The 27,715-nt window shown below is 59.5% G+C and overlaps 1 protein-coding gene across 3 annotated transcripts in view; it reads right to left on the reverse strand.

The window, feature by feature from the left end:
* Nucleotides 1-766: 766 nt before the first annotated feature.
* Nucleotides 767-27,715, reverse strand: part of KCNC4 (potassium voltage-gated channel subfamily C member 4) — a 34,573-nt gene continuing 7,624 nt past the window's right edge. The window contains exons 2-4 of one of the 3 annotated variants that reach the window (XM_058303067.2): nucleotides 23,088-24,024; nucleotides 20,953-21,156; nucleotides 767-869 (exon numbers count right to left, since the gene is read on the reverse strand). In XM_058303067.2, coding sequence (XP_058159050.1) covers nucleotides 853-869; nucleotides 20,953-21,156; nucleotides 23,088-24,024 — 1,158 coding nt within the window. In that variant the 3' untranslated portion in view covers nucleotides 767-852. Of the gene's footprint in view, nucleotides 870-10,111; nucleotides 14,352-20,952; nucleotides 21,157-23,087; nucleotides 24,025-27,715 lie in introns of those variants that run through there. The other 2 variants (XM_058303066.2, XM_023588570.3) reach the window with 2 other exon arrangements.

Genomic DNA, 27,715 nt, shown 5'->3' on the forward strand with positions numbered 1-27,715 from the left:
ATAGTCTCTGCTCTCAAGCTGGACAGCAGACAGAAATCTGTCAAAATTTCCAAGAAATTAAAAAACATGAGTCTCATTCAGGCATAGACTTAACGTATGTCAAATATTTTACTGAACTCATTAATTAATGAGGGAACCAATAAGATGATAAGGTTGGTTCAAAGAGCATTTTAGGAAATGGGATTTAAAAGGAAAGGCACACCAAAATAATTTTTTTTTTTAATGAAAGACATCCTGGTTAATGTCTTACAGAGCAATAAACCTGGGGTCATCTTTCCTACTGGACAAAAATCATTTGAATCTCTACCAGTCAAAAGTCTACAAAGTAACTTGAAACTTCACAGTCTGAACCCTTAATTAATAATAGTAAATAATAAAGTAAAACAATGACACAATCTTCTAGAGCAGCGCAGTTCACTAGAAATATGTGAGGTACATGTGTAATTGCAAATTTTCTAGTAGTCACACAAAAAAAACAGTGAAAAGAGAAAGGCGGATTTAATGTTTTCTGTAGAACGATGCATCCAAGATATTGTCATTGTGACATGTAGCACTAGCCACATTTCAAGTGCTCAGGAGCCATATGTCGACAGCCCAGTTTTAGAGAATTAATCTGTGAGGCTCCGTTAAACAAAGCTTCAGTATGACATGAAAAGAACATTCAGTCATCCTCTTGGCTTCATGTAAATCTTGGATACTTTTTTTTAAATGTGTCTAAATAAGTCACTGTGACCTAGTTGATAGGGGCGATAGGAAAGGTGAGCCCAAGCCGTGGCCCTTAAAAGACTCTGATAGCAGAGCGAGTGTAATTCAGTGGTTGAGCTCCTGCTTCGCATGGGCGAGGTCCTGGGTTCAATCCCCGGTGCCTCCTAAAAAAAAAAAAAAAAGACTCTCATCAAGACAGTCGAGTCAACATCTAGTGCAACCGGCGCTCTGCTGAAGGCTTATCAAGCGCTAAGGGAACACCAAATTCTGTGGTGGGACAGGATGGGTTAGAAAAGACTTCTCAAAGGATGAGTGGGTCTCACAAGCTGGAGAAGGAGGGCACTCCGAGCAGGGGACACCGTGCAGCCCAAAGACCGGGCGTGCACCAGCTCAAAGAAGAGCCGTGGCTGAGTGAGGGTGGAGGGCAGCGTGCGGGGAGGACGGAATGGGGCTGATAACTAAAAATATTTTCTGGGCATCAAGCTCCAGATGGGATGTTCAAGCCCGGGTGAAGGAAGCATTGGTAAAGGGGGCAGGGAGGTGAGGGCGGAATAAAGACCCCAGGATCTGAGGCAGGCTGGGGCTTCGCAGGCTGCCAGGTAACTTTGACGGCTTGGTAATTCAGTAGCTGATGCCCTGGTGACCTTTGGGGCCAGGGTGGTATGAAGTCAGAGTAATCCCAGCTTGGCATTAGCTTGGCCCTTGGCCAGGTGAGGCAAGGAAGGGCATTGGCTTGGGCGGTTTTCATCTCCTTTGCCCGGATGGAGATAACAGCCGACTTTGATTTCTTTTGCCCTTTACGTCTGAGAAGCTCAGAGTTCTTTATGGGCGCTCCTTAGGGTACTGGTCTCTAACTCCTGCAAGAGGCAGGTTAGACAGGGGCAGGAGAAGCTGGTGCAGGCACAGAGAGGACAGGGAACAAGGAGGAAATGCCTAACTGTCCAAAACATCCCCTTTGGCCCCTCTACCACTTCAGTGTCAGAGATGAGGAGCCTGGCTTGCTTTACTTCTCATTCTACCTGTAGAAAAAATATGTGTATAGAACAAGCTTCTTTATACCGAGAGCCTCTGGCATAAAAGAAGGAGAGTGGCAATGCGGGGAAGGAGAGATTTCAGGACCGCTGCGAATCAAGCTGTCTCTACTGGTGGTGTGTGAGGGGACGGAGGCCGCGGGGGTCTTAAATCAGCTTCCTGATGGTTGATTTGTTTCTAAGTGGCCAGTCTGGAAAGTCAGGAGACCCTGGGGTCCTGTTTCACTGGGGGTTATATAATCACCATGTACAGGATGAACTACCCAGTCGAAACAGGAAAATTCCGATCTAATCTTCCCGGAGATAAGACTTCCCCTTGCCTCTGACACTTTGCCACAAACTGATCGCCAGCTGGGAGATGGTGTGAATGCCTTCAGATGATAGGGAGAGGAAGAAATGAGGAAACTGAAGCCCAGAGCAGCAGAGCAAACAGATTTTGAACTTGGGGAATGGACCTGGGCTGCCAGCTCCCAGGCGCATGGCTGAAAATGTGCTCCATAAAATGTCAAATATTTGGTTAAAGCAAAAATCCAGTCCGATACCCGGCTGTGTTCCCAATATCAGGCACGGGTTCAGTCGCCTCTCCCCAACGTGAGCTGCCGGCACTTGAGGTGAGCCTTTCTGATGCCTCAGACCTCCCTCTTCCAGCTCCCCGCACGTAAGCCTTGGATGGAGAGGTGGTGGAATGGCCTGTGCTCTTTCCCTCCCTAATCGAGGTTTCCTCCAAGGTGCCTTGGTGAGTTCTACCTGGTAATTAGGAAAGGGCCTTCATCCAGGAAAGAAGGAAGTGAAGAGGGAAGGAAATTACACTTCAGGAAATGCCAGCTACTGAGCTAAGTAGCTGGGACAAAAAGATCTCATCGGAGCCACAGGAGAACCCGCTTCTGTGGGCGTCTTGGCCCCAGTCTTACAAATGGGCAACTGCAGCTCAGCCGTGTAGCGAGTTGCCAAAGACCACACGGCAGCGCCAAAAGCGAGGCTAGAGCCCAGGCCTCCTAATTCCTGTCCACTTCCAATCCCAAATGGAGCTGATCTGAACTTGAGAAATCAGTGACGGAGCAAAGCCCCCAAACGGAAACTCGGTGGACTCGCTGGAAAGCAGCTGCCGAGGGCCCGTCTTCAGCTCCCTTCCCAGCCTGTGCTGGCCCAACGGCCAGCTTCTAAACTGCTCCGAGGATCCCATACGCGCGCTGGCTCCTCCCGCTCGAAAATGGATTTTCCTCCACACATACATACAACCGCACGACCTTGCCTGCCTTTTCAGGGGTTCATGAACCCCGGGAATCAGCAAACTCTTGATGAAGTTCAGTATCTCCGTTAGGGGCTTAGGTGGGGAGAGGGAGTTGGGGAGAGTAGAGAAAGACACAAACCACGTGCGTGGGAGGGAGGAGAAGGAGGCAAGGGGCGGCCGGCGAGGAGCCAGCCCACGGCAGAGCCCCAGGGGGCCTGGGCACCTTGCTAGGTGGAGCTCGCTGAGATCACACGAGGTCCTCAGAAGGGGTGGTGGAGCTCTGAAGAGCTGAAAGAGGCAGGGCCCCACCCAGAACGGGGTTTATTTTAATAAGGAAAGTGATATTCACAGATTCCTGCACGTCTCCATTTGGAAAGTGGATTAAGAAGCCTTCCCCCGAAACCAGCGGCGCCCCAGGTTAGATTAAAAACCCAGAGCGGTCTTGGTCTCCAAGTAAACCAAACCTCCGCCCTGCCAAGCAGGGAGCGGCGTCGGGCTAAGCCCTCCCGTTATAAATAATGATTACGTAAAGACCGCATCCCCAGAAAAAGAGCCCCAACTAGTCTACGCCGGACTGGAATCAACAGCTCCGGCGCTGACCTCCTTCTGAGGTGAAGCCATCAGGTCTTCCTTGAACTGCGGCCCCAGCTCTGTTCACCCACATGCTGGCTCAACGCAGCGTTTGGGGTTTGCCCAGCTCCTCTATTTCCAGCCTGCTCAGGTCACTTTGGGTCCCACAGCCTCTGCCACAATGGGGCCCGGTCCCTGCCCCCAATCCTCCACCTTCCACTTGCCCTTCTCCCCTTCCTTCCTCCTCCTCCTCCTCTCTTTCCCTCTCCTCTTCCTCCGCTGAGACCCCTGCTTTCTCTCCCCTCACTCCCTCCTCAGCTCCCACTCCCAGGCGTCACAGGTGCACGTGGAAAAGACTTGGTGGAAGCTCTCACCCCTGCACCTCGGGGGAGCGAGAAGGTGTGAAGGTGGCAGAGGCATCCCCAAGCACGGGGGCGGCTTGGGGAGCAGAAGTTCGTGGGGATCTCTCTGCCTTCTCCCTGCTTTGGGAAGCAAGCATGCAGGTGTCACTGTTTCCAATCCCCCAATAGGGAAATGGCATCCCGAGCTAGTGTCCCAAGGGCCTGCCTCGGGCTGGACGCCACCCCCTTCCCGTCACCCACAGTGAGTGGCCCCAATGCCAGGTCTCTGGAAAAGGGTTTCTAGTGCTTCCTGCTGTGGAAGTCACACCTGCCAACCCCCACCCTGCACCCCAAGACGGTTTGTCTAAGTGTCAGGGGGGAAGGTCTCCCACGTGCATGGAGACCATCCCCACTCACGCTCTGGCAAGCTGTTTCTTGTTCCTCTCAGCAAAACCTGCAGGAGACACGTCATCATCCCCATCTCACAAGTGAGAAACCGTGCCCAGCGAGGTGGTCATTTGCCAGGCTCCTACGTGGTAACGCTGGTGGCAGCCCGGATGCCAGCTGGGTGTGGGCAGGGGCAGTGCTGGGGCCGGGCAGCCAGCTCCGGCCAGTGGTGAACGTGGCCGTGGAGCAAATGGCGCACGGAGGCCAGAGCCAGGCTGAATGCGTTCCGGTCAAAATGAGGCTGTGAAGTGTACTATCTGTGGGAGCTCCGGCAAGTTAGTCTCTGTGCCCTGGTCTCCCCATCTGTAAAATGGGTGTGATCAAAAGAACCCTGGGGAGCCGATGTGGCTCAGGCAGTTGAGCGCCTGCTTCCCGCACGGGAGGTCCTGGGTTTGGTCCCCCGTGCCTCCTAAAAACAAACAAACAACAAGCAAACAAAAGGGGAAAAAATAAAGAGAAAAAAAACTAACTCAGGGGAGCCAATGTGTCTCAGTGGTCGAGCACTGGCTGCCCACATTTGAGGTCCAGGGTTCAATCCCCGGCCCAGGTACCAAAAAAAAAAAACACTTACCCTTACTCCTTAGGGTTGTTCCTGAGGATTAACCCACATAGATGGTTCAGAATAAAATAGACCTTGGCCTATGATAAGCACTTATAAATACCAGCCATTGTCATTTTCATTTGCTTTCTTTTTTATTTTATTTTATTTTTTTGTTATTTTACCTGCTTTCGATTCTGGAGCAACACCCAGCCCTCTCAGAGAAGATTGGGGGAATGATCACCCTTCACCTCAGGCAGGGCTTCAGGGGTTCCCGAGCACCCATTCATCCATTCATCCATTTTCACATGTAATTTTGTGTGTGTGTGGTGCCGGGGATGGGCGTCGAACCCCAGACCTCGTATGTGGGAAGCCGGTGCTCCACCTCTGAGCCACAGCAGCTCCCCTGAGTTGGTCTTTTCGTTTGTTTGCTTGTTGTTTGTTTTTTGTTGTTGTTTTTTTAGGAGACGCTGGGAACCTAACCCAGGGCTTCCCATGGGGGAAGCAGGCATCCAACTGCGGGGCCACATCTGCTCCCACTCCTGTCTGATCTTCGCCCTGCCTTGGACACGGACAGAGCTGCTTTTACTCCCGTTTCGCAGACATGGAACCTGAGGTCCAGCAGTACTATGGGGCTGGCTGGGCCCTATGGAAACATCCCTTTCCAGCCTCTCTCTCTACGACCCACTTTTTCAGCTTGAATTTTGTCCCAAAGCACAAACCCGAGTGGCCAGACTTGGAGAATTGGGGGACGGTATGAGGCTTGGAAAAGTACACCCTAAATGAAGACTGAGAAGGAGGAAGACGGGCTGGCCGAGTTCTGAGACCCAGACAGCTGGGCTGGAATGACCGGCGTGAACAGCAGAAGTCAGCAGTGGGCAGCCAACCCCTTCACGACTGATTCACTCACGCCCTCATTTCTTCATTCACTACTGAACTCCTGAGCACCAAGCAGGGCTGGAGAGGAAAGCGTTAATAAGTGAGGCATCCATAAATGAGTAAACCAGCAACAAACCCTCAATGCGATAAGGGACCAGCTGTACAAGTATACAAGGGGCTGTGAGCAGCAAGGAAGGACGGAAGAATTCCACCTAGGAGAGTGCAGGAAGGCTTCCCAGAGGAGGTGACAGTTGAACAGGCCTTGAGCGACGAGTAAGAGTTTGCCAGGCCAAGGACTCAATACTGGAATGTGGGAAGGGGCCAAAGGGAGAGGGAAGGCTCCTCTGGACAGAGGTAATTCCTGCTGCATATCGCTTCTCATTTCCCTTTGGGCTCCACTTTCTTTTTCATTAATCACAGCCAGGCCAGAATTCCTTGTAGAGCCCTGGTCCCTCGTTTGAGCCGCGCAAGCAAGCTCCTCCTTTCTTCCTCCCCTGATGGAAAACGTTATCTCCCTTGCTTGGAGCTCTCTGGTGCTAGGGTTTCCTGTAACAGAGAGCAAGGCTCTCACTCCATATTTTGAAAGAAGGTCCAACAATCCCATCTCCTGGGAAATAAAATATACTCGGAACACAATGCACACTAGAGTGTGGATGAGTGACACGAGATGCTTTCCTGTGCGTAGATTAGAAGATGAGGAGAGGGTGAAGAGGGCAGGACTCTGGGACCCTACGAGGTTGGAGGGGGCAGTAAAGGAGTGGTAGCAGGTGTGCACTCCCTGGCAGGGATGGGGGAGAACCTAGGAAAAGAGATGGACGGGGTTGCAGGACACCTCGCAGTCCTGTCCAGGGCTGTCCGCCTTGTCCCGGGCCAGTGCAGAGCCCCAGAAGGAGAGTGGAAACCCTGGAGGCTTCTCTCCTCCCTCTCCACCCCCAGGCTCCCTGAGAGCCGGTTGCAACCTTCCGTGGGGTCCTGGGAGAACTGAAGTCCCCGGTGGATCGTCAGGAGTACAAACAGCGTTGTCCCCGAAGGGGAGGAGGAGCTCCTGGGGTGCAAGGCTGGGCAGAGCTGGGGTGCTGGGGAGGGGCTGGCTCTGCCTCCCGCCCCGTGCTGCGGCTGCCCTTTGGGCCAAGAGGACGGCGTGGCCTGCCCACCGGGCTGACCGGCCAGAAGTCTTGGGAGGCTTAGACCCCGGCAGTGGCTTCTCTGTGGGGGCAGCATGGTGGCGATGGCAGTGGCACAAGGCGGCTCTCCACGGCAACCCAGGAGCCGTCACCCCAGGGAGGGCCGCCGTGGCAACTGCTGCCCCGGGAGCGGCCTCCCTGGGCCACCCGGCCTCCGGGGCTTGGCCCCCGGTGTTCCCGAGGGGCAGCTGGCCAGGCTGGGCCGTCTCGGTGCTGAGCCTTGCCTCTGGGGTGAGGGCTGCGGTGGGGAGGCCAAGTCTCTCTTTTTTTTTTCCTTTTGTTTGTTTGCTCTGAACATTTGGTCACAATTAAATTTGAAGTTAATTGTCCTTGGACTGGGGCCTAAATATCAGGAATGGAGAGGCCGGGTGTTGGGGGCGGGGAGTCCTTTGGGGCGTCGGGGATGGAGCTGTGCCTTAGAGCGAGGAGCCCAGCTCTGGTCCCTGCAGAGGTCTCGGCAGGGCATTCCTGCCACGGGGAACCCAGGACTGTGAGCCAAGGACTGGGGATGCCACCAGCGTCAGAGGCCGGCTGGGGCAGTCCCCCACCCGCGCCGAGGCCCGGACAGTTCTGGAGAGAATGGGGGGGTGGGGGGACCACGGGACCACCAGGCTTCCTCTCCCTCCTTCCTGCTCCCCAACCCCACTTCCCTTTCTCCTTCTCCTCCCTCTCTCCCTCATTCCTTCTTCCCTCTCTCTTCTTCTTTCCTTCTTTCTCCTTTCTTCCTTTCCCATCCCTTCCACCATTTGTTGAACAGACATTTCTCTGAGCACGGACTAGAGGTGGCGCCTGGGGTGGGGGCCCTGAAGGGGGCGCCGAGCTGAATCAGCCCCCTTGAGGAGCTCGCGGTGTGGGGAGGGGGTATTTCACAAGTACCAAAAAAGCCGTTGCGGCAAAGCGTAAGCTCCAAAAGAGCTCCCGGAAGCCTCCCGTCAGTGTCTCTCAGGCTTCCTCGTTGTTCTGACAGGGCTTCAGGCAGGGGATGCATAATGTAAGGAGAAGCGCTTTCAGGAATTCCCCGTGGACTGCCAGGAGTGCCCTGGAAGTGGGGTGCAAAAGGCAGCTGGAGACAGAGCCTGGGAGGGCCAGCGAGGGGCAGCTCAGTAGCGGCTTCAGCCAGGCGGGTCGCCGGCCCCTGCATTTGTCCATAAGCTGTTCACCGAGCCCCTCACTGTGCTAGGCCCTCGGGGCTTGGAGCTTCGCCAGGGAGGCTGGCAGTCAACCAGGAGATGCTTATAGAATTAGGTGGTGAGTAGGATAAAGAAAGGGGCGGGGCCGCAGGGATAGAAAAGAGCAAAGGGGCAGGGCTGGGAGGGCCAAGGGGCCTGGAAGGACAGGCGAGGGCAGCGGGCGTGGGTGAAACTGTCCCTGTGAGGGAACCGCCAGGACAAAAGCACCGAAGGGGAAAGAGACGCGGGCGTGGGTGATAAACGGAAGGGGAGGCGCGTCCCTGGTTTGCAGGGGCTGAGGGCAGAGCGGCGTGAGTGGCTTCGCAGGGGCAGGCCGAGGCCTGGGGGCCCTCACGAGGAGTTTGGATTTTACTAGAAATGCGGTGGGCGGGGGTGGCGGGATCGGGTTTCCGTTTTAAGAAGCTCTCTTAGGCTGCTGGGGGGATGGTAGAGGGCAGAAGGGACACGGGGCTCAGACCCGGGAGAGGACAGAGCTGAGCTGTGGTGTGGAGTGACGGGAGAGGGACACGTGGGGGACCTGAAATCTATTGCAGAGCTACTAGTGCTAGAAGTCGGAATGGGTGGGAATGGGGGCGAGAGAGGTTACTTTTGTCTATTTTTGGGGGGTCTTTCTCCCCCTTTAGAGTACAAGCTCCATGAGGGCAGGGTTCCTGCGTGTCTTGTTGGCTCTTCTTTCCCCAGAGTACAGCAGAAGTGTTTAGTAAAGAGCCCTCGTATGACGGATGAGTGAGTAAATGAAGGCTGGGGCGGCAGGGGGGGTGGTTAAGGATGACACTGCAGGCCTGGCCCAGTCTCAGGAAGAATGCTGGAAGCACAGGGAGGGGAGAGCCAGGGCGCCGAGGGGGAAGCCCAAGTCCTGTGTCAGGGAAGCTGTGGAGATGCTTCCTGCTGTGTGGACGGAGCAGGGCCTGGGAAGCAGAGGAGGCGCAATGTGTGTTTATTGAATGAACGAGTGAATGAATGAATGACTGAAATTGAGAGGGAAACTACATAAACATGGACCTAGAAGGCGGACGAGGTCACCTAGAGAAGAATGTGTGGGAGAGAAAGGAGGGTCCCCCCCTTCATGTAAGCAAGGGTCACCCATTTAGGAACAGGGGTCCTAACTCCTGCTTAGAGCCCTGCTGTTCCACACGACAGGACTCGAGGGGCTCTCAGCACACGCTTGCGGACCCCAGCCCCTCGCGGGTTCCCTGGAGAGGCGGGTAAATGCAGGGAGCCGGGGTCTCACAGCCCTGGGGGGAGAGGCTCCAGCAGCAGCGTCAGAAGACCTCTGACCTCTCTGACCTCTGACCTCTCTGCCCTCTGACCTGCAGCCTCAGCCCTTCCCTGCTGCCGCTGGGCGTGGGTGCGGTCTCCCCAGCAGGGCTCAGGGTGCTCGCCGCAAGAATGCCATAGGGGCAGAGTCAGCCCGAGCTCAGGGCGCCCGCCGAGCTCCTCCACACTAGGTGCCCTCCAGGGCCGGGCACACCCCCCCGCCTGGCCGGGTAGAGGCAGGAGAGGTGAGGACTGGAGATGTGGTGGGGTCTCCCCTGGAAACGTCTGCAGGCAATTCCACTCTGGAGTAAGGGAATTTGAGGAACGGGACGTGGGGAATGGAGCTCCTCTCTAGACTTCTCCAGGAGGCCTGGGTTCGGGGCCTGCCTCCACCACTGAGTGGTTGTGTGGCTCCAGGGGAATGAGAAAATCTTGGAAATGGCTGAGCAGAAATTCTTCCCACAAACCTCTGGCACATGATCACCCTGCCTCTCCAAACATTTCCACCGACCGATCGTCACTACCCCAGAGGGCAGCCTGTTCCTAGCTGGTGGTTTTGCTAGAAAGCTTCTCTTTTTTAAAATGCCTGGAAAAACCCACACCGGACAGTTAACGCTGTCACCTCTGGGGCGGAGCGTGAGCTCCAAGAGGGGCAGGTGACAGTGCTTTCCCTAGTCATTTGGTTGGGGATCTTCCCATTACCCCACATTAACATTTGTTACAGTAAGGAGAACTACAAAAAGTACCATTTTTTCTTTATTGCAACTCAATCTGTCTGTATAAGGTTTCTACCTATTGCTCCCAGAGCTGCTCTCTGGAGGCAGAGAGTCATCTCAGCCCACTTCCCCACAGATGCCCTTCAAATACCGGAAGGGGGGGATCGTGTTTCCACTGAGGCTTCTCCAGGCTGAGCTGCTCCTTGAGTGACCTGGTTTCCAGACCATTCCACCTCCCCCTGGACATGAGCCCTTTCTGTGCACCAGAGCAAAAAACTCCTGCTTCTCTCACTGACCCGTCTGCCCTCCTGCACCCTGAGCTGGGGGTTACCTCCTGTTTCGCTAATGAAGCCTGAGAATTCATCCCTCTCCCTTGTGTGTGTGCGTTTGCGTGTGTGCGTTTGTGTGTGTATTGTGTGTGTGTGTGAAGGCATCATTAAATCATATCCTTCCCCAAACCTCCATTTTCTTATCTGCATTTCTTATCCTTTACAACGAGGATAATTGAGAGTAAGGAAATGAAAAACAGAGAAGCACAAATCCCCACACAAGGTGTTACAATGCACAAGCCCATTCCGTTTAGATGGCAGCTGAGCCTTGGGCTCAGAAAGTCAGACTGCTTGGGTTCCAATCCCAGCTTTGCCACTCATTGGCTGTTTGACCTTGGAGAAATGACCTAACACTTCCATACTTCAGTTTTCTCATCAGTAGAATAAAGAGGATAAAAACCAATCCCAGGGGAGCGGATGTAGCTCAGTGGTTAAGGGCCTGCCTCCCACCTACGAGGTCCTGGGTTCAATCCCTGGTACCTCCTTAAAAAAACGAAAACAATGAACAATTTCAGAGCATCTTTTAATGCGCATCAAATGTACCACCTCGCACTCAATATAATGGGAGCTGTTTGGTATGATCATCCCCACTCTTACTCCTTCACGAGCAGTTAAAGCCTTCACTGAAAGGAAGCTCATTCCTAGCACCTCTTTTGAAAAGCGAGGACATCAAACCAAACTCATCATCTATAATGGGGGTGAGTTTCTCCACCATATCTCCCTTCGCCCGATATTTGCAAGCAGGAATTACGTGCTAGGCGGCGTGATAAGGGCTTTACAGGAACTGCCTCATTTAATTCTCCCAACAGCCAAGGAGGTAGGTACTATTACCCCCACTTTACAGATAAGCAAATAGAGGTTCAGAGTGGTTAAGCAACTTGCCCGCAGTCACATGACTAGCAAGCGGTAAAGCCAGGACTCGAACCCGAGTCTGCCTGACTCCGAAGGTCCGACTGGATCACTAGTGCCCTGTTCTCTTAACCAGCCCCCTCGACTGGGTTCCACTCCAGCTTCCAGGAGACCGCAGGAAGCGGCAGCCTTTTCTTCCTTGACAGCATGGCCCGCTGTGTCTTCCGGGGTGGGGAGGAGAGAGGCGGGGTCTTGCTTCTCCCACTGAGCTGTCCGCCCTCCCGCACACTGCCGATCCCCCCGCCAGGGATCGGAAGGCGCCCCTGGGGACCCCAGGACCCAGCTGCATCCCCTTAAGTTCCCTGAGGACCACCCTGTGACATCTGGGACCCCTGGGCTGCTTGCTGGGTTCTCAGCCCCTGACCATGAAATGGCTCCACATTGATCGACAGGAAAAAAAACAAACAGCAGCCCCCTGGACCCGCCCTGGTGTGTAATATCATTAGGGAGGCAGCAGTGCATCCCATCCCATTATTGCCCAGCCAGGCTGCTCCCAGGCAGCGGCACTGCAAATGGCTTTCTTCTGCCTGGGGGGGGGAGGGGGACGGAGGGGGGGGGCGGCTGACTTGCTCTCCAGTGCTGCAGGAGAGATTTTATCTTTAATTGACAACTGGCCACCTGCCATGGCCTCGCCTCCCTGGCCCAGGCCTGATCTTTCTCTTATGCTTCAGGAAGAGGCGTCCCCTTGCTTTTTCCGTCCTCACCCTTGTTCTTTCTTGGTGGGACTGGAAAATGGAGATCTCAAAAATCAGGGTGGGGGAAAGGAAGCAGGTGTAGCTCGGTGGTTGAACGCCTGCTTCCCACATACAAGGTCATGGGTTCAATCTCTGGTTACCTCCTAAAAAAAAAAATTAGGGGGAGAAAAGCCTGAGACCTGTAGGAAAAGGGCAGGGAGGGGACTAGCATGTCTTGTCCCTCTACTGGAGGTCACCCGGGCCGGCACGGGGGCCAGTGCTCTGGGCACTCAACATCTCTGATGTAGGTGCTCTCATGATCCCCATTTCACAGACAAGGAAACTGAGGTTTGATGAGTTGCCCTAAGTTACCCAGCTAGAAGGTGGCAGGTCAAGACTTCAAAGCTCTTAAAGTTTATATCTGGAGACAGGAAAGGGCAAGGAGAGACAAATATGCCCCCGGGACCGGCTACATAATTTGTGGGGTCCCGTGCAAAATGACAATGCGGGGTCCGTGGTTCAAAAAGTATTAAGAACTTCAAGACGATGACAGCGAAGCATTAAGCCCCGCACGGGGCCGTCCGAGTGACTGCACAGGTTGCACACCCGGGAAGCCACCGGGCGTGGAGCCCCAAGCGAGTGTGAGGGCTGCCAGCAGCGAGGGGCCACAGCTGCCCGTCACTTACCGTCACCCCTATCCTACCTGGGCCCACCCCTAAGTGGTCCTCGGTCCCGCCACCTGCCACCCAGGCACCCTCCGATCCTCAGTCATCACGACTCCAGCCTCCCCAGGGCCTTGGCCCAGATAGACTGGTGCAATTTCCTGGACGGAGGCCCCCTGCCCAAACAAGCAGCGGGCCCGGGGAATTCCGTAAACAGAGAACAACAGTCTCTTCCTCCATGCTCCGAGGGGGGGTTCAGATACTGCAGGGGTGTCAGGGTCCTGCCTGGGAGTCAGGGGCCCTGGGTTGTAGTCCCCTATGGGTGACCTCGGCACACGGCTTTCCCTCTCTGAGCATGTCTCTCCAGCTCTCAGGCGCAGGGGCCGGGCCTGGTCAGGATCCCTCCGCAGTGTTGTGACATGTGCGTGCCGCCTTCCGCAGGTACTGGGGGTGGGAGCCCGGGGAGGTCCCAGAGACTCAGATCCAGAAAGCAGAGGCGGAAGCAGTCACTCACGCAGCAGGGGCAGCGAGACGGCTCCAGGTGTCTTTATTGGGCTCGAGCACAGCATGACAGTCGAAGGCATGCGGACGGGGCGGCCGAGCCCGGCCGAGGCACGCCTCGGACACACACGGGGAGGGGGGGGGACAGCTTCAGAAGAGGACTGACGGACACCAGGGCGGGGAAGGGAGGGAGGACGGGGGAGGGGCCGAGGCCCGAGGGGTCCCCCGGCCCCCGCTATTGCACGCGTCCTCCGGCCGCCGGCCAGGAAGTACAGTATTGCCACTGGTCTCCTCTCGCCCGAGGCGTCCCCTTCTTAGACCCCCGAGCCAGACGGACAGACAGACCCCTTCCCTGCCTGTCTGCTCAGCAGCATCTTTGAAAACAAACAGACGGAGGAGACAGAACACAAATGAAAGAAAGAAGACAAACTGCCCCTCGGTCGAGGACACAGGGAGGGGTGGAGGAGGCTGCCAAGGAGCCCCTAGAAGTCCCCCCGCAACTGGGGCGTGGAGTGGGAGGTAGAACCCCAATTGGGGGTGGGGGGCCTAGAGGAGCAGTGACCCTGGTGGGGGGGAGCATTCTGGCCCTCAACAGGCCACCTGCCAACAGAGGAAACACCCTCGGGTGGAGAGTCTAGGCCGGGACCTCGCAGCCGGACTGTCGGGTCCCCGATGCGCTCTTCTCTTGCTGGGACATTCCAGACCCGCGTTCAGCAGAATTAACGCGGAGTTGGTGGAGGGGAGTGTGGGGGCAGGGCAAGGACTCGGGCAGACACAGCAGAACGAAGACAAAGACCACCAGTAGCACATGCACTACACACGAGAGTACAGTATGTATGAATATAGATACTATATGTGCATATATATCTCTTCAATGTGCAGCAGAACACAGCATCAGGCCCGGACGGCTCCAGGCCCCAGCGGTTGCACGGCAGGTTTCCATCAGTCCTGCGCACACCAGGATATCTGAGTCCTTCCCAGCAAAAGATCCTTGCCCGGGGTTCCAGAGTCTCCCTGAGTCTCTGGCTTTCTGTCTGCCCGTCTCTCTGGCGTGGGTGCCGCTTTAAGAGAGGGTGAGGACTTCAGCTTGGGCATAGTTGGACGAGAGGGCGTCTTGACAGGTCTCTGTGTTTAAAGAGCACAGGTGTGAGACACTGGGACGCATGCTTTCGGCTCAACAGTGCCTTCTGGGGTGGGGCAAGGAGTTCAGCAAAAGAAAGGGAGAAAGAGAAGATGTTAGAAGGAAGCTGGTTGCCGACCCACAGGCTGTAGGCTGAGGAACAGGCCAGGAGCAGAGCTGGAAGGCAGGGGGACCCCAGGACTGAGAGGCCAGGTGGAGAGGGGATGGGTCAGGGAGTGCCGGGGGCCCCTTCAGCAGCCCCTCTGCCCACCCAGGCCTGGGCCATGTTGATTCCTAGGTGGTGCTAAAACCCATCTCCCACACCTGCTCGGGTAACAAGCTCTAGCAGCCAACGGCTCCCGGTCTGCAAAGCTCCAGTGCTGCCGGTCTGCAGCCTGGCCGGGAGGCAGTGGGAGGCTCCTGATGTGGCCTGTGCCCACAGTCCATCACCCGGGCTGCTGCTCTCCCTACTTGAGCTCCCGCTCCGATAGCTCCCCCTGCCATCACCACCCTGCGCTGGTCCTTAGTTCCTGGGAAGTGCTGACGAGGCCTTTGTGCCCAAAAGGGCTCCTCTTATACCGCCATGCCATTGCCCTTCCTCATGGGGAGCAGGCGGGTGCGGCCCCAGGGGGAAGCCGAAGGCTGGGAAGGAAGACTGCGCCTGTCTCAGGAAAGAAGGCCAGAAAGACCCCTTCTTGTTGAGAAACCCAGCCATCGTGAGCCCTCACGGGGCGCCCATGCTCAGCTGCGACGGCACGGCCTGGGCGCTCCCTTCCTGGCTGGAGCCCAGGCAGGGCAGGGCGGAGGCCGCTGCCCAGCGCAGAGCCGAGCGGACAGTGCGGTGGGAGGTCCGGGCCCCTCCAGGTCAGGGCTCGGACGGTCCTTCCAGGCATTATTTTATGGACCAAGGCCAGGCCACCTGTAGAGGGTGGGGACTCAGGCCCGGCCTCTAGCTCTCACAGCTTCTCTCCTGGGCTGCCCGGCCATCCAGAAGTGCCTCTCTGACTTTTCCAGAGAAAGGGGGGTTCTCCTCTTAAAGTGACCTCATTTCTACTGCAGGAGGCCCTGTGCCCCGACCAGAGAGGGAGAGGCTCCTTGCCTCCTTGAAGACGGTCGAGTACAGTCCTGAGAAGCCCAGGGCTCTTCAAGGCCCATTTCTGAGGGTAAACAGAGCGCAGCAGTCTTGCCCTCTTCTCCTAACCCCAACCTTCCTGTGTACCTTCAGCAATACCCCAGATACTCATCCCAACCCACTGGAGGAAGGGGAAGCGCCACTGAGCCTCCCGTGGGCAACCAGGTTCTAGGAGGCACCGGTGCGAATGCTGGGCTCCCGAGGCATCTTGGATGGGCGTGGCATGGGGCAGGAGAGCCAAGGAAAGCTGGGGGGTGCCCGGGGAGCATGGCAGCCCATTCTGATTGCCTTCTTCAGGGCTTCCACGGGCTTTCCATCCTCAGGGGCCTCTCAGAGTTGGGGGAGGGTCTCCCCAGGAATCTCATTCTGGAATCTGCCCATCTGGCCCACTAGGGAGGGACCAGGGTGCCAGAGGGTGATACTACCTGGCCAGGGCAGAGAAGGTCCCCTTTCCCCCACGCTCTGTGGAGGGGCTGCCCTGGCCAGCCCAAGGGTGCCTCCTGGAGCCCCAGCCCTGGGGCTGGCTCGTGGTCTCCCCGGCTCCTGCCCTCAGAAGCCCTGGGGCAGAGAGGTGGCCTCCAGGGCTGCTGTATTCCTGGAAGCGAAGGCTGAGAACTCCTGCCCAGGCCGCTTCCCTCCTCCACAGGCAAGGACCGAGCGCCCCTGTTGTGGGGGAGGCGTCCAGCCAAAGGAACGTGTGCGGGTCCAAGTTCAGATCCAAGGAAGAGCAAACTGCACTCTCAGAAGGTGGGCAGCAGGGAGAACCTTCTCCTAAGGAGGGGCCTGGGGCCTGCGGGAGCCTGAGGCCGCGCAGGCGGTGCTGGTTCAGGCAGAGCCCGGCGCACAGCAGGTGCTCTGGAGATGCCGAGACTCGCTCTGCCTCTTCCCAGTTCCCCAGGGAGGCCCAGAGAGCCCAGGAGGTGGCTGGGGCAGATAGCCGTGCTCAACTCGCCCATCGGCTGAGGCCCAGAAAGGCCCAGAGAGCCACAGGAGGCACGAGGGGCTCCAGCCTGGCACCACTGCATCGAGTCACGCAGGGACAGCTATGCCCACCATAGGGGTGCCGTGAGCATGCCCGTCCCTGTAGGAGGGAGAGGAGGGGAGGAGGCGGTGGGTGCCGTGGAAACTTGGGCTCCTGACAACCACAGAAATAGCCGCCTCAGCTTCCTGAACCAGAAAGGCAAGTCAGAGGAGGAAATAGCTGCACGGGCCGCGCCGAAGCGGACACCTAGGTCGCCACGTCCCATGTCAGGGCCTGGACCCCCGGGGCCGGGGGGCCCTGCAGGGGCTGCACTGGACCTCCCTTCATGAAGGAGGAGGAGCCGAGCGCACATGCTGGGAGCAGAGAGGCTGGCAGGCGTCTCCGTCCTGCTCTCTTACAGGGACTGGCCCCCTGGCTGAAGGGTGGTTGCACGGGCGCCCGTGTCCTTCGCAGCTCTTAGGGGCACTTTGCTCTGAGAGCAAGTGGGAGGCAGGTTCAAGGCCGCCACTCACCACCCTGGACAGACCTTCCTGGAAGGGAACTTCCTGCATCTGCCCAGGGCTAAGGGGTGTGCTGAAACGGGGATGCTCCTGGCACAGGCTTTGCTGCAATGCCCCTGCCCCACCCCAAGAAATAATCCGGCCTTTCTACCCTTTTGGGGTGGCCCTGAATGCTGCCACCACCCCCCACGCCTATGTTTGCCCCCCTGGAAGGAGTAGATAAGGATCTCATGCAGTCGTTCCCTCTACAGAGCTGCACAATCTGACTCTAAAAATCGCCAGGCACGCGGCTCGGCTGTTGGGTCTAATTCCCATCAGGTGAGCAGGCAGTGTCTTGGCTGGGTACTTCCTTGAGGTGAGGAGGGCCTGCTAGAGCCCCGCTCGGTGCTGGGCAGGGCCCCGTGGGGCCGGCGGAAGGTGCAGGCCGAGCCCCGGGCTCGCGGCTCGGCATTTCCCTCGGCTGCCCCTGCCCAAGGTGTCCTCCTGCTCACTCCGTGACTCACAAACCTGTTGTGCTCCCGGGCTCGTTAGGTAAATGAATACACTTAATTATAGAAATTAGATGAGTCTCTGCTTCTGGCAGGAATACAGCAGCGCAGAGGCTGGGTGGGAGTGGCAGGTGACTCAGGCAGGCCGGGGAGCTGGTGGGGGGCGGGCAAGGGAAGAAAAACTGTCGCGGAAGCAAAGGATGCAGCGTGGAGAGGGACACCGGGGCCGGGGAGCGCAGATGGGCGCCCGGCGCTGCCGCTGGCGGCGCCCGCCGAAGCCGGGCAGAGGCTCCCCCCCTGAGAGGAGGGCAGCCCCGAGCCCTGGCAGCCTCCGCCCACGGCTTAGGCCAATCCCGGGGCTACGACTCCAGGGCCTCCCGCCTGTGCTCCAGACCAGACACCGCAAAGCCCGAGGGTACTGCCAGTTCAAGGTGCTGCTCCTAGGAGGAGCCAAGCCCCTTTACAGCAGCAGGGGGTGTCCCATGGGATGGCTTTGTTCCTTGCAGGGCAGGGTAAGGAACGGACAGACAGACGGGCAGAGACATCCAACTGTGCGTTGTCTGGGTACCAGTTAAGGCCACGTGCACCTGCTGGGCTTAAAGACGTTGGGCTCGGCCTGGCTCGGCAGCGAGGCTGCTGGCCCTGGAGCACGTGTCCCACCACGTCCATGCCTGCCCAGCCAGCCCCAGGGGGACCCAGAGAGGGAGGCAGGGTCCTGGGCACACCAGCACCCATGGCTCAGAAAGGGGAGCAGTGGTGGTGGGGTGGAAGCCCTGGGAAGCCTCTCCCCCTTGCCCTCCAGCTCCAGGGCAGAGTGGCTGGGGGAGTGGGCGCTGCGCAGGAAGGACCCGGGAGCCTGCCCTTCTGCCTCCGGCTGCTGCCTTCAGGCCCCGGGTTGTGGGCAGCGCTGAGCCCAAGGAGGAATGAGGGCTGCGAGGGCGTGTGGGTGCAGCCGTCGGTGTAGCTAAGGGGCAGCGTGGCCGGGGGGTGGGCTGGCGAGGGGGTGGAAGGGATGGGAGAGCAGGAGCTTTCTCGGAGGGTAGGGCGAGCTGTATCGCGATGCCAGCGGAGACAGCCCAAGACTGGTTCCGGCCGCTCCGGCTATGTTGTTTAGACTCCGGGACTTTGCACAGCCTTGGTGAAGAAAAGGCACACGGGTCAGAGGCCTGCGGCTTCCGGCCGCAGAGCTCCACGGGATCCAGGCTCCGGGACACCCTGCCCGGTGGGCCCCCCTGAGCTGGGTGGGAGGGCTGGGACCTTCTAGGGAAGGCGCTCTGACTCTGACTCTCGCTGGCCTCAGGTCCCCCGCCCACTGACCTCTGCCCTGTCCTTGTCCCCAGGTAAGGTCCCCTCTGGCTCCTCCACGCCCAGCTGCAGGGAGACCCCCTCCAGCCTCCAGTACCCGCTGTCCTCGACCCCGGGGAGCCCTGGTTAGCACTGCCGCGTTCCTGGCAGGGAACTCACACTCACACCTTGGAGGCGACAGGGCTCAGTGCCGGTGGCTGGAGGAGGCCTGGGCGCCCCTCCTCCTAAAAGCAGCCTGAGAGCAGAGGTGTGGCCTGGTAGGGAGCCGGGAAAGTTGCCGACTGCGCACTGGGAGTTTGGTGATGCTAATTGCCACGCTTGCTTAGCAGGGCCTGTTTCCCAGCAACCCACCTGTTCCCTCTCGAAGGTCACTCTAATTGGCTGAGCTACATGCTTGTTGCCAAGAAGCAGTGTGGAGGCATCTTGAAAATAGAGCAGCCGGGCCCCACAGGCACCCCAGAGGGAGCTGGTGGGGTTCGCCGGCTCCCGTGCCCCAGGAACGCACACACGCACAGGGCCCCCTCCCCAGGTGCAGCCCGCTCCACAGTAACTTCCGGGCCCTCCGCCGGCTTGCATCCTCACGGCCTCTTCCACACCTCTGCTTCCACTGAGCCCTGCGCAACACCCAGGAGTGAAAGCAGGGCCGCTCGCCACCCGAGCTGTGTGCTCAAGTTCCTGCGTGGCGGACGGGGTTGCTCCGCCTCGCACTCCAGGCCATCCACTTAGCAGCTTCCAGCCAGAGCGAGGCTCTGAACAAGGACCCAGTGGGAGCCAAGGATGCAGGGGGGGGGGGGGTAGGGGAGAAACACACCTGGAGGCAGAGGACTGGGCAGGCAGAGGCCAGGGGCTCCCGTAGGGGCACGGGCGAGCATCTAAGAGGTCCACCTAAACACCACCCGTTGACGGGGCCAGGGGGCGGGGGTCTCCAGGCCATCGCCTTCCAGGTGCCAGACCACTGCTCCCGCCTCTGCCACCCAGCCGGACATGCGGCAGCAAAGGCAGGACACACACCTCTCAGGGCCTGGCTGGGGGTCGGGCCGGCCTGGACTGCGGATTGTGGGAACAGTGGTGCCGAGGGGGCTGCATGGCATCCCTGGGTGGCAGAGGCATCATGGGCAGCTCCTCCAGCAGCTCCCACCCTTGCCTCACTCAGTGCAAAGCGGCTCAGTGAGCCCAGGCTTGGTTTGGGATTCAGGGAAAGTGGGAAGTGCGGGGCCTTCCGACCAGCTCCAGTAAGAGGATATGGCTGAAATAGGGCTGGTGACGAGGCGGATGGAGAACTGAGAAAGAGACTGTCTTCAGGGGAGGCAGGGTCTGTCCTGGAACTAGGCAGGATTGTTTGGGAAGATCAGGTCACCAGGACAGGGCACAAAAGACAAAGAAGCAACGGGAACCTGGGCAGAAGGAGTGCCTAGGCTCAAGACCCCTGGCTCGTGGCCACCGTTGGCCTCAGCCATCCTTGGCTGTTCCTGCCCCACTTTTCCAGGCCAGGAATCCCCAGCTCCAGCACCCATCTTCTGCCTGTCCCCTGCCACTGGCAAGGGGCCCGGCAACAGAACTCCAGCTTTCTCCGACAGACGGGGAATGGGTGCTCACTCAAATTTCAAATCCTGGGCTGCTGCAGAGGGGACCTGCTCTCCCTGCCCACCCCCAGCCCCTGGTCACCCTGTGGCTCTGCCTCAAGATGACAGTCACAGCAGAGGCGCTAGCAGGGCTGGGCCAGCCCATCCTGGGTTCCAGGGCCCCTGGGGCAGGACAGGAGGCTGTGGGGCTGAGCCAGGCTGCTCTGAAGACCTCATATCTGACTCCTGGAAGTTGCTGGCATTTCCTGGGGCTGCCTGCTTGGGGGAAGCCTTCGCTGGGCTTACGGGAGGCCGAGGGAGGGGCTGGTAGTGACCCTGTCGAGCCAGGTCTGGAAGTGGTAGCAGCGCAAGCCAGAGGGCGAGATCGCCAAGGAAGGTGATAAAAACGGAGGCGAGGGCTGGGGCCGCTGCTCCTGTGTCTCCCCACCTTCCAAGGCTCCTCCCCGTGGGCCCTCGAGAAGGGTGGGGGGGCTCGGCGTACCTTCTGGGGCTGCCAGAGGTCTTTCTACCCCAGGCACCCGGGGGTCGGGGCAACCCTCCTAAAAACGGGTGCGCATCCGAGGAGAGGAGAGGGTGGCCACGGCCTCGGGGGAGGAGGAGACCTCAAGCCCCGCGGGGGAGTCGGGGGGCGCTCGGCTCTGTGGGGGCCGCACCCCCGCCCGGCCCGGGGGGCCGTACCTTTCCGGACGCTGCCGTCGGCACAGGCGTAGTCACCCGCGCTGAGCAGGAAGCAGGCGGCAGCCTTCTTGTTCCTGTCCCGGGGGCCTGAGCGCCGCAGGGCCCGGCGCTCCTCGGGGGTGGGCGCCGAGGCCAGGGGCTGGGTCAGGCCGGCGCCCTCCTCGTCCGACAGCACCGCGTTGGCGTCGCCATTCTGCTTGGAGTCTAGTGGAGCAGACAGACAGGAGGCTGAGTGCGGGGCCAGACTCCAGGCCCCGCAGGTCACTTCCCTGACCTGGGTCCCCCGGGGATGGAGTGTCGCCAGGTCAGGGAGGAGGCTGGTTCCTGGGCGGGGGCTGGCTGCCCTCTCGGCCTTGGCTGAGGGTCTTTCCTGGGGCAGGGGCCACAGCCTGGATATGCTGCGGCAGGGACCGGCCCACACCTGCTGGCCACGGGCCGTCCCACCAGGTCACGCCCCGGCAGGCAGCGGGCTCTGCCGCTCCTCGGGTCTGGCTCGGGCGGACACTGGATGAGTTTGGGTTCCTTTGGAGAACATCCAGCTTGCTGGGGGACGGAGGCGCTGCCAGGGTCAACCCTCTGAAGTGGCTTTCATGACTCTCTCTAGACAATCCGAAGGCCGTTATTCTCACCGGCCTGAAGAATTGAGAGCCCTCTGCTCCTGGGGGGCTCGACTGCCTGGGGAGGAGGCTCCGGTTTCGGCTTCCCCACTGCTATGGGCCCTTAGCCCCACCCCTGCCTCCACACAGCACATGAGAAGCTGGGCCCCGCGGATCTGGCAGAGGAGGGCTGCTCGGTCTGACGGCAGCGGCCAAGGATGCCCTAAGCAAGGCCCAGCAGCCCGGGCAGGCGTAGGACGTGGCTACTGCGGCTGTGGCTACGTGTGCGCCGTGGGCACAGCCTAGAGACTCACTGGTGTCAGGATTTCTTCGGGGCCCTCAATGGGCCTTGGAGCACTGCTGAAACACGCCAGGGCGCTGGGCTGGGAGATTATATTCTGGGATGGGGAGGGGATGCCCTTGTGGGGGAGAGGAGCCTGTGGGTGCAGTTCTATCAAGGTCTTCGGAAGACCCAAGCTCCTTAATAAGCCCAGGAATGAATGGGTATCAGCGTCTCACGGACACATGCCATCAGGCCAGGCTCCTGAGGACGAGTTCCCCTCGGTCCCCGGAGCCTAGCCAGGAGCTGCCGCCCTTAGGGTCCTGACTGCACCCCAGTGCCCCGTGGCCTGACACCCACTGGCTCCCAACACCAGGAATCCCTCGGCCTCCCCTGGGATCCCGTCCCAGAGCTGACCGTCAGGACACCTTTCCCAGGCTCCCACCTAACGCCACCCTGCTGCGGGTTAGCACGACTTCCCTTGCCCATCTCCTGACCCAGGCGAAGGTGAGCTTTCTTGGGAAGGCCTTTCCCACCCCGGGGCCCCCTCTTCCGGGATGCAGAAGCCAGGCTCTTCCACCGTCCTTCCCTTCCCTTCCCAACACACGCTGGGCACCCCCCTCGGTTCCCTTCCACCCCAAATCAAACCCCGAGCCAGGACTCCCATGCAGCTGGTGCCGAGCAGAAGGCAGCCTCCCACTGCTGTTACGTTATCACATTTATTAGGCCAAGAGACACCCGATTCCAATGTTTGGAAAGAAGTGATTCATGTGTTGATGCACCTAGGAAGAACGCTGCCCTGCTTTCGGCTAATAGGGACAGCGCCTGACATTTGTAAAGCGGTTCTGAGCTCCTTCCGTATCTACCGTTCCTCTGGATCTCATTAAAGTCTGGGGGTAAATAACCCCATTTTTACACTCACCTGAGATGGTGAATGACTGGCCTCAGGGTACGTGGCACAGGGGCCAGGACAGAACGATTAGAAACCAGGGCTTCTCACTGACAGCCCCACACAGGGGCCGTCGCAGCCCCAACTGGGCGGCACACTCACCCCCCGACCCTGACATTCAGGAAGCTCTCAGAGAGCCAGGGGGTAGAGAAATCCAGCTCCCACGCTTCGTCCTCCTACAGCCACGTCTATCCTGAGGGATGCCCGCCACCTCAAAGCCTAGTCCCAGCTCCCAACGGCCGAAGTTCATCCGGGCACTCCCTCCACCCCTGGACAAGAGGGGGCTTTGCTTTCCCACCCCGGGGCTCACCTGCCCGATTCCTCTCCACCGTCCCCTCTTCCCGGGCCGGGGGGCTGGTATCGCTGTAGGTGCTGTCCCGGGGTGACGTCTCCTCCGACTTGCAGAAAACGGGCGACTCAAGCTGGGGCGGCCGCGGCATGTGCTTCTTCCGCTTTTTGGGCAGCTTCTGCTTGGCCATGGCGAGCGAGTAGTACATGCCGAAGTTGTTGACGATGACGGGCACGGGCATGGCGATGGTGAGCACGCCCGCCAGGGCGCACAGCGCGCCCACCAGCATGCCCGACCACGTCCTGGGGTACATGTCCCCGTAGCCCAGCGTGGTCATGGTGACCACGGCCCACCAGAAGCCGATGGGGATGTTCTTGAAGTCAGTGTGGTCGTTGCCCCGCGGGTCGGAGGGCCTGGCGCCGATGCGCTCGGCGTAGTAGATCATGGTGGCGAAGATGAGCACGCCCAGCGCCAGGAAGATGATGAGCAGCAGGAACTCGTTGGTGCTGGCCCGCAGCGTGTGGCCCAGCACGCGCAGCCCCACGAAGTGGCGCGTGAGCTTGAAGATGCGCAGGATGCGCACGAAGCGCACCACGCGCAGGAAGCCCAGCACGTCGCGGGCCGCCTTGGACGACAGGCCGCTCAGCCCCACCTCCAGGTAGAAGGGCAGGATGGCCACAAAGTCGATGATGTTGAGCAGGTTCTTGACGAAGTCCAGCGTGTCCGGGCAGCACACGACGCGCACCAGGAACTCCAGCGTGAACCACAGCACGCACACGCCCTCGATGTAGGTCAGGATGGGCTCCGTCTCCACCTCCCGCCGCCAGCGCACGCGGGTCACGTTGCCCACCCGGTGGATCTCCGTCACGTTGCGGTCGATGTTGAAGGCCTCGTGGGTCTCCAGGCAGAAGGTGGTGATGGAGACCAGGATGAAGAAGAGGGAGGTGAAGGCCACCACCTGCGGGCGGGAGAGGGCGCAGGGCGCGGCCGTCAGATGGGCCGGGCCCACCTGGGGCGGCCAGCTCTGCTTGCAGCGCGCGGGGACCCGGGGCGCCAGGCGGCGGCGAGAGCCGCGATGAGGCACGGGGGCCTCCCTCCTCTCCGTGGGTGCTCTAAGGCAATGCCTCCCCGTCTTTTTCACTGCCACACGCACGGAAGAGGGTCAAAGCCGCTCCTGGCAGGAAGCAGCCGGTCTAGGAAGCACGGCCGCCCAGCTCTGCCCACCTCTCGCCAGTCACGCTTTAAGGGTTTTCCAGCCGTGATGGGCACATCCACCTGGGAATCTTGTGAAAATGCTATTCTGGCTCAGGAGGTCTGGGGAGCGGCCTGAGAGTCTGCATTTCTGACAAGTGCTCGGGCGCGGCTGCCTGTCCACAGACGCTACTTGGGGTGACAAGGCTTGACGGCAGTGCTTCTCAGAGCGAGGCCCTGGACCAGCAGCAGCTGGGCACGGGTCAGAAATGTGAATTCTCAGGCACGACCTGAAACCACCGAATGAGAAACCGCAGGGATGGGGGCTCAGCAACCCGGTGAAGCAAACTTTCCAGGTGATTCTGCCGCACCTTCAAGTGAGAGCCCACAGCTTTTAGGGATATGCCCAGGGGCAGGGGGCCGGGGGGAACGAACCTGCACCTCTTTCTGCCAGCCGAGCTGGCCGCGGCCCACCTCTTGAAGCCACCCAGACCGCGAGGACGGCTCTGAAGGAAGCCACCACGCGCCATGGCGGGAGACGGGGTGGGCTGCCCGGAACAGCCCGTCCTCCCCTTCCCGCCAACTGGCATTTCCTGGGACATGGGCGCCAAGGAAAAACAAACCGCAGCCACTGGGGTCGGAGAGGGGCAGCGGCTGGTCCTGACAGCTGCGGGGACCTCGCTGGAACGATGCGGCGGCGCTCGGCAGAGGACCCGCGGGGCTGAAGTGCCCCATCGTTATGAATGGCCACGAAACGCCTGTGCAGTGACACCAACGACGGGGCCTTCATCTGCTCTGCACGCGAAGCCGTTCACCGCCGTCGGGGCGTCCACCGCCGGGGTCCACCCCGTGACCCCTCGGCTGCCCGCCCGGCTTGGCGAGTGGGGGTGGGCTTCCTCCCGGAGCCGACTGAGCCCCGACAGGCCGATGAGGGGGGCCGGGGCCAGCCTCCCTGGGAGCCTCACTGGGCCAGGACAGGGGGCCACACCTTGTCCTGATAACCGCCTCCCACCAATGCGAGGGCAGGGGGATCTGGGGAAACTAAGCAAGAAGCAGCACCTCCAGGCCGCGAGCCTGGACTTCAGGAACAAACGTCCATCCACTAGCCGTCCTTCCTGTGCCAGGCACTGAGACAAGGTATTGTCTATGGCCATCCCTGCACCCCCGCAAAGCAGGTCTCATCATCCCATTTTACGCAGGAGGGACTGAGGATCAGAGAGGTTACATACTTGCCTACAGTCACTCAGCATGGGAGGGGTGGAAACTGGATCTGAACTTGGAATTGTCTAACATCAGAGGCTGGATCTCTGCTCCATGCCACCCTGTCTTTACCACCTCCTGGGCAGGGCCAATTCGGAGGTGCAGTAGGTCTTCTCTGAATTGTCGGTACTGCTCCCAGTCGGCTCCCTGAGGCCCGCAATTTCACCCTTAGAGATGTATGCCTTTGGCTTAGGACAGACCCCTATCACAAACTAAGCCATCCCATTTGCACTTGAACATGGATGGGTTGATCAGAGCCCGCACAGAAGGATGGGGTGGGGGAGCAGGCCACAGAAACACTTGCCCTCTTTGCACCTTGGCCTGGAGCTTCTCCTGCCTGTTTCTGCCCATGAAGGTAAATTTCAAGTTTCTTTTCTGGCCTCATTTTCCCTCCCCTGAGAAATGGGCTGCCAAGACAATATAACCAGGCGTGGGTGCTGGACACATGGCCCCAGCCTGTGGGTGCTCCGTGGCCATCCACAGGTGAGCCGGCAAAGGTGTCTGCTCAGGTGCGATGGAGAATTGGGAAGCAGAGTTCCAGCACCCCTCTGAAACCTCCCCATCCCCAGAAGGGGAGGCAGCTGTCAGGGGTCGGGGTAAGGGGTGGGGACAGCACGTCCCAGCTCTGCCAGGAAGACTGGGAGGCCGGAGCTTTCTCTCTCGGAAAAAAAGTTAGCCAGGAGAGTTGGCCCACCTGGGAGCTGAGGCGTGAAGTTAATTAGCGATTTGGAAAAACAAGTTCAGGAAGGACTGCCAAGGGGCTGAGCGCAGGGCGCAGCGAGGGGGAGGGCGGGCGGCGCCAGCCCTGGCCCGGCCCCTCTCTGGGAAGGGCCAAGGAGCCTTCCTCAGCTGTCACCCCCCACAGGCCCACCCTGCAGCAGGCAAGAGAATCAGGCCTGTCAGAGCCGAACCACCCGTGCTGGATTAGGGCAGGACGCCCTGCATTCCTGCAGTGGCCGCCCACTTTTGCTGTAAAACAAAACAAGACACAGAACTGCCCCATCTGTTTACTTCTGTCTGCCCCTCCACCTCCCTCCACCCCCAGAAGAGGGAAGGTAAAGAATGGCCCAGGGTGCCCTTTCCTTGGGGAGACGGAGGCACAAGAGAGAAGACTGGCTCGGGGCCGCATCTGGGTTTGACGCGCTCCCTCAGAGGGCCTTGCCTGACCAAACGGGGAGAATCGACTTCTCCTTTAACCAAACCTCGGTGGGGCCTCAGACCCCGCGCCTTCCCCGCGGCTGGGCAGCAGGTGCCAGCAGACCCAGCGACCCCCGCTCCCTGGGGGAGACGACCAGGGCCCAGCCTGGGTTCTGGCATGTCCTCCAAGGTTAGAGGTCCCACCTCGGGCCCCGAGTAATCCTTTCCCCCCTAAGTTATTCGCCAAACTGAGTTTCCAGGGCTGGCTTCTAGGTGGCTGACCCTGCGTGCCCTCGGGGCCTCCGGCCGGGCCTTCTCCCCTGCGGCTGGGACCTTGCTTGCTTTTTCACCGCTCCCTTCACCAGGAGGGTTTCCCTGGACAGAAAGGGGCCTGGGGGCCGGGGAGCAGGCGCTGCGGCTCCACCACCCTGCCTAGAGGTTGAAACCCCGCGCCGAGCCTCCTATCTGGCCCCTACCAGGCCGTCCTATAGAGCTGGCAGTGGGCATCTGAGACCTCCCTTCAGCCCCTGAGCTGCCAGGCCTGAAGTTCTTTGGCCTCCGGGGAGCAGAGACTGAGGGCAGAGGGGAGCTAAGGAGCCAGGGCTCCCCGACATCAGATGGCCTGGGCTTCAGACGCTGGCGCTGCCGCTCAGCCGGGTAAACGGTATGCTCCATGCCTGTTTCCTCTCCATGAAATGGGGCTGGTACTAGTACGTGCCTGGCAGTGTCACCGCAGGATGAAACGAGCTTCCACGTGGCGTGCCTGGCACCCAATAAGCGCTCAATAAGGGGCAGTTCTCACTGATAGGACAGCGCCGAGGAGGTGTGAGGGACCTCCACGGACCCCTGCGCGCAGCTTCTGAGGGTGAGCTGGAGCTAGAGGCAAGAACATCGCGGATCCTGCCTCTTCGAGCCCGAACAGCAGCTGGGAGGCCGCGCAGTTCAGCTCCCTTCCTGCTGTTTCACAAATGGAAGAACCCGAGGCCGGGGGAGAGGTGGCTCGCCCGGTCCCCAGGGCTCAGCGGCCTGGGCTGGGCGCGGTACTTTCCCCCCGATGAGGA

Source organism: Dasypus novemcinctus, chromosome 9 (assembly GCF_030445035.2).
Source record: "Dasypus novemcinctus isolate mDasNov1 chromosome 9, mDasNov1.1.hap2, whole genome shotgun sequence".
NCBI lineage: Eukaryota > Metazoa > Chordata > Mammalia > Cingulata > Dasypodidae > Dasypus > Dasypus novemcinctus.